We start from the raw sequence: 5,284 nt of genomic DNA, 5'->3' as shown, positions 1-5,284 counted from the left end.
CTGAGATTGTCATTACTATGACCTGTAATTATTGCTAATAAATAGTGTTAAAAAATCTATGCCATGGGTGCCTTTTTCCAGAGCGATGTGCACCTTGACAGCAAAGATGCCACTAACGTTAACTTTGCTGTCGGTTTGACGTTACCAAACAGGGGCTTCTATGTCACTTGGTCGGGAGCACCAAAGAGCAGTGAAAGACATTCAGGGAGCTACAGCAGAGCTGGAAACAGAGCCTTGGTGTTCACATTCATACATCATACCAAACCATGGTAATGGGGGCACGGGGCTGTGGCTCAGTGGTAGAGCACCTGTTTGGCATGCAGAAGGCCCCAGGTTCAATCACCACCATCTTCAGTTAAAAGAACTAGGTAGTAGGTGATGTGAAAGACCTCAACCTACTATATAGGCCCAACACCTTTTTGATTAACACTGCTTTTAACTTAAGGAACATTTTATTGGGAACATTTGGCTGTAGAACATTTTATTGGGAACATTTGGCTGTACAACCTCAGGAGAATATATAGTTGACCAGAGAGAAGTACTACTGGACATGTGATTGCACTGGAGGCGTCATTTGTATCTTTGTATTTCTTTTCTTTGCCCAGTGGTTAAACTTTGGAACGATTGTTTTCTGGTCTTTACTTCATATTTTGTATATGTATGATTGTATATATTTTTACATATCAGCCAACATGTTCTATTTGTATTAGACCTCTGAGGAAGGCCTGTAAAGGCCGAAACGCGTTAGGTCTATTTCATTAGCCTTTGTATGTTTTTATATTTGTATATGAGGTTATTTGTTATTTTAATTTGTGTTGAATAAATACATGTATATATTTTTATGTTTCATAATTAGAGTTTTAGAGCTGGCCCTCTTCTATTCTTGACTAACCTTTTTAGGTTCTGGCATAGTGTCGCTTCATTAAGATGAGGGGCAATGCCTCAATGTGGGGTGCAGGCCATGGCTCAGTGGTAGAGCACCTGGTTGGCATGCAGAAGGTCCCAGGTTCGGTCCCCAGCATCTCCAGTTACAACGGACCAGGCAATTGATGATGTGAAAGACCTCTGCCTGAGACCCTGGAGAGATACTGTCAGTCTGAGTAGACAATACAGACCTCGACAGACCAGCAGTCAGACACAGTATAAGGCAGCTTCGTGTGTTCATGGTTAAGTCTAAAGAAGCTAACGTCAAATTGTGGTTCAGATGCTGATTTCACATGTAGCATCCTGGCTCTTAGCTGAACCACAAGCCCTCGGGTGGGGGAACAGCATGGCGCAAACAGGGAACGAGTCAGACCAAGGGATTAGCAGAAAACAGAGCAGGATTGTTGGGCTGGATTGTAGAGCGGTCGGCCATGAGTTTCGCCTTCATAAGTTCCAGTGGAAATTTACACAGACGCCCAATTAAATTTACACAAATGTTTCAGATTTGGAAACGTTAGCAGCCGGCAACTCCAAAACAAAGATTCCGTGCCCCTGCCACACATCAAAGAAACGCAGAGGGGCAACTAGAACCTCTCTGTAGCAGGAATTCAAATCGCAGTGACCTACCGATATTGTAAATGAGGCCTGGCCGGTTTCCTTGCTGGATCACTTTCAGGGCTCTGACGCCACTACCCCCGTCCAGTGAGAAGCCCTGGCACCAGCCTGGCATGCCGTCGGGGTGGATTCCCTTTCCAACTCTCATTGTGCAACTGCGGTGAGAAACAGACCGTCTTTCAGACCATTTTAAAAAACAGCCCCTTTCCGCAAACACTCCATTCTTGGAAATCGTCAGTTCTCGAATATATGGCTGGGCTTGTTCCTTGCCACAGAATCGCAAATCCCGGAAACATTTAACAAGCCACAGTTGTTCTGAAAGTTCCAGGCAGCCACTGAAGGATCCCAGCAGCATTTCCATAGCATGCGACAGATTCGTATCGTACAAAAAGCACAGCCACGGCTGACCCCCTAGGGCTGCTGGGAGCTAGCCAAACAAACCGAAAAAAGAATGCCCTGGCAATTTAAAGACTAGCAGATGTATTGTGGCAAAAGCTTCTTTGGCCAGCAGCCCAGTGATGGGCGGGGATCGCTGAACTGGCACGGATTAACCAGGAAAGGGATCTTAGGGTGATGGTGAACAGCACGGTGAAAATGCCAGCTCTGTGCAGCCAGGTTGAAAACAGCCAAGTTAGGATTTTCAGGGAAAGCACTGAAAATAAAACCACCAGGATCTTCTTACCGATCTGCAGTGTGGCTGCAAAAAGGCTAAGACGGGACTGGAAAAGGACAACCGAAACAATCAAGGTGTGTGTGTGGGAGCATCCCCCACCAAAAGACTTAAGTGCCTGGAGGTTTTTGTTCCAAATTTAAAAACAGACGACAAAGTGAGTTCATAAAAACCACAATTGGTTATTCAAAGAAACGTTGAACAAACGCACGTACAGGTTTGGCTGCTCCTTGTCGGCGTAGCAGAACAGGAGAGGGCTCAGACTTCTGGCTAGTTCATGTTCTTCAAACTGGCCAGCCGCGTCGATCTTGGCATTGTCCTGCCTGAAGATCAGGGGTAACCCTTCGAACGAAGAAACAGGGTTGAGTTAGCTTTGCAGTCTGTACCTGGACTCAAAGGTGCAAAAAAATCACCTGCTTAACCAAGAACTAGAGAGCCACCATGGTGTAGTGGTTAAGAGCAGTGGGCTCTAATCTGGGGAACCAGGTTTGCATCCTCACTGCTCCCCATGAAGCCTGCTGGGTGACCTTGGGCCAGTCACAGTTCTCTGAGTTCCTGGCCAAGCTGACATTCCCCTAGTTTTGTTCTTGTTACCCTGTGATAAATAAAATAAAATATTCAGAGAGCTAAGACAAGGTGCAAACAAAGTGCTATCTGGACTCAAAACTCTAGTTGACCCTAACAGGGGCCAGAAAGCATCAATGGAAAACTGAGCCACCAATTTTCCGGGTTGTCTCTTTTTTTTTTGTCCAATTTAAACCACCGCCCGGTCTTAATTTAGATTTAGGGAACACTCGGCTACGTGATCACTTGGCTCAGAGGCAGTGGAGTTCAAGGGAGAGGGAAAACTGAGCGCATCTGCTGTGGGAGGGGGTTGCGCTTGGCTCTGGGGCCGCAGCCCCCACACCATCTTTTTTAGCAAACAGCTACGGTGCACCCAAAGAACGCTGCCTTCCTCTACCTGGGCGTGGGATAGTAAGATGACTGGGAGTTAAGGAGAAGGTCCCACACCTTCCAGGCAAACTAGTTTCGCCCTGCCTACCGGTCTCACGAAATGGGACCTAATCATAACAAGCAGGGCTCTTTTTGTAGAAAAAGCCCAGCAGGAACTCATTAGCATATCAGGCCACACCCCTGACAGCACAGCTCATTAGCACATTAGGCATGTTACCAGAAGTGTGGTTATCCAGCCACACCCACCCTTTGCTTGTTATTCTGTTTACCTTGTTTGTTGTCAAAACCCAGGGTCTTTTTTTGTAGCAGAAAGTCCTTTGCATGTTAGGCCACACACCCCTAATGTAGCCAATCCTAATGAGTTTCTGCTGTTCGGTGTGGCCTATTATGCTAATGTGTTCCTGCTGGGCGTGGCCAACTTGGGAGCCAGCCGGAACTCCGTTCCTGTGCGTTCCTGCCCAAAAATAGCCCTGATAACAAGGAAGAATAGCGTACAACACAGCTAGGTGCAAGTTTACATATAACCCACCGTTCTTTTCCAAAGTATGCCCAAAGTAGCATTATAACCCGTGGAAAATAATCCTTTAGAAGGGTGCTACTATGAGCACCCTTTGCCCCTGTTTGGAGAGGGAAGCGAGTCCAAATACCAGGGGCAAAGCCAGAAAGCTTCGATTGGTGGGGCATGGGGAAATGGGGGGGGGTTTACCCCAGCCACGCCTCCTGCTCCTCTTGCAGCAGCAGCAGCTCTGGCTCTGCTGCGACCTCTAGTCCTCTCGATTGGAGAGATTTGATTCTGGGCTGTTTTTCTGTGCCTGGGTCATTTTGGAAATCCCACGCATATCCTGTATTTTTTTTTTTTTTAATTGTCCAAGGGGGACAGTGCTCATCTGTGGGGGACATTACCCCCAAATGCCCCCTGGTGGCTACAGTCCTTGAGGTGTTCTCACTTCCCCCTTGGAGATAAATCAAGCTGTGCAGCTGTGCGGAAAGTAGCTTTCGATGTACCCGTTTTGTTGATGAGCCAATATGGGGTAGCGATAAATATCTTCAAGGACCCTTCAGCTCGGCACATGATCCGGATGGTGAGATTCAAGAGGCGCTTGTTGACATCGTACAGTCGCATCCTCACAATGTAGTTCTGTGTTCCGGGAGGTATCAAGAGCTCTTTGCAATGTGGGAAGTTTTCTAAGGAGACTCCTGAAGTCGGGAAATTAAAAAGAAAAAGAAAAAAGGCTGTGGTCTCTTCCTGCCTGTTCTCGGTAAGCATTATTTCCCCAGCAACTAGGTAGAGTTCTAGGTGATGGAAGAACTACACAGAACATAACTTAAGTGAACAGATTCCACGTGCATACACAAATTAAGCTTACATGTTCTCCCCATGGATCAGTGGTAGAGCATCTGTTTGGCGTGCAGAAGGTCCCAGGTTCAGCTCCTGGTATCTCCAGGGGAAAGGATCAGGGAGTCGTGATGTGAAAGACCTCAACAAGAGACTCTGGAGAGTCTGAGTCTAAGGCAGGTTTATGTATCCATGGGTGTGTGTTCACAAAATTATTACAGTTCTGGAAGGGCAGCAACATGATTGTTGGTCCCTCTTCTCAGCATTAATAACAATGCGATTATATCAATCAGAGTTCCACTTGTTACATCATTTTTGTCTCACAGTAACCCTCCTACCCTGCATTCTAAGATGAATGAATGAAGCCCCAGTGCCATCTTTAGCAGATGCCAGACTGAGGAGCAGGGCCTTTTCAGTAACTGCCCCCCAGTTCTGCGGAATGTTCAGGAAATATGCCCCATTCTACTATCTGCCACTTTTCAGAAACTGATAAAACATGTTCTTCTACAAACAGGTTTTTAAGAAAAGGCCTTTGTTGCTGATTGTTGCTTTGAGATTCACAATGCTGTTTCTGATGTTTTATCAGTTACTAACTGATAAGAGTCTCTTTGGTTTTTATGCTGTGCTCTGCCTTGGAAAGGAGTCACTGAAAAGCAAACTTAACAGCCAAGTAAATAACCAGGCCCTGACCTGGATGGCCTGGGCTAACCCAGTCTCATCAGATCTAAGCAGGGTTGGCCCTGGTCTGTATTTGGATGGGAGACCACCAAGGAAGTCCAGGGTCG

The 5,284-nt window shown here is 46.6% G+C and overlaps 1 protein-coding gene across 1 annotated transcript in view; it reads right to left on the bottom strand.

Moving 5' to 3' along the window:
* Positions 1 to 4,360, bottom strand: part of LOC107124080 (vacuolar protein sorting-associated protein 13D-like) — a gene marked incomplete at its 5' end in the record, with an annotated part of 92,050 nt that extends 87,690 nt beyond the window's left edge. The window contains 3 exons of the mRNA XM_015427468.1: positions 1,548 to 1,694; positions 2,425 to 2,551; positions 4,169 to 4,360. Of these exons, the coding sequence (XP_015282954.1) occupies positions 1,548 to 1,694; positions 2,425 to 2,551; positions 4,169 to 4,360 (466 nt within the window). The remainder of the gene's footprint in view (positions 1 to 1,547; positions 1,695 to 2,424; positions 2,552 to 4,168) is intronic.
* Between the last annotated feature and the right edge of the window lie 924 nt (positions 4,361 to 5,284).

Source organism: Gekko japonicus, unplaced genomic scaffold (genome assembly GCF_001447785.1).
Source record: "Gekko japonicus isolate JY-2015 unplaced genomic scaffold, Gekko_japonicus_V1.1 scaffold3345, whole genome shotgun sequence".
NCBI lineage: Eukaryota > Metazoa > Chordata > Lepidosauria > Squamata > Gekkonidae > Gekko > Gekko japonicus.
The sequence above is the reverse complement of the archived record's forward strand: the minus strand, read 5'-3'. Positions and strand labels throughout refer to the sequence as shown.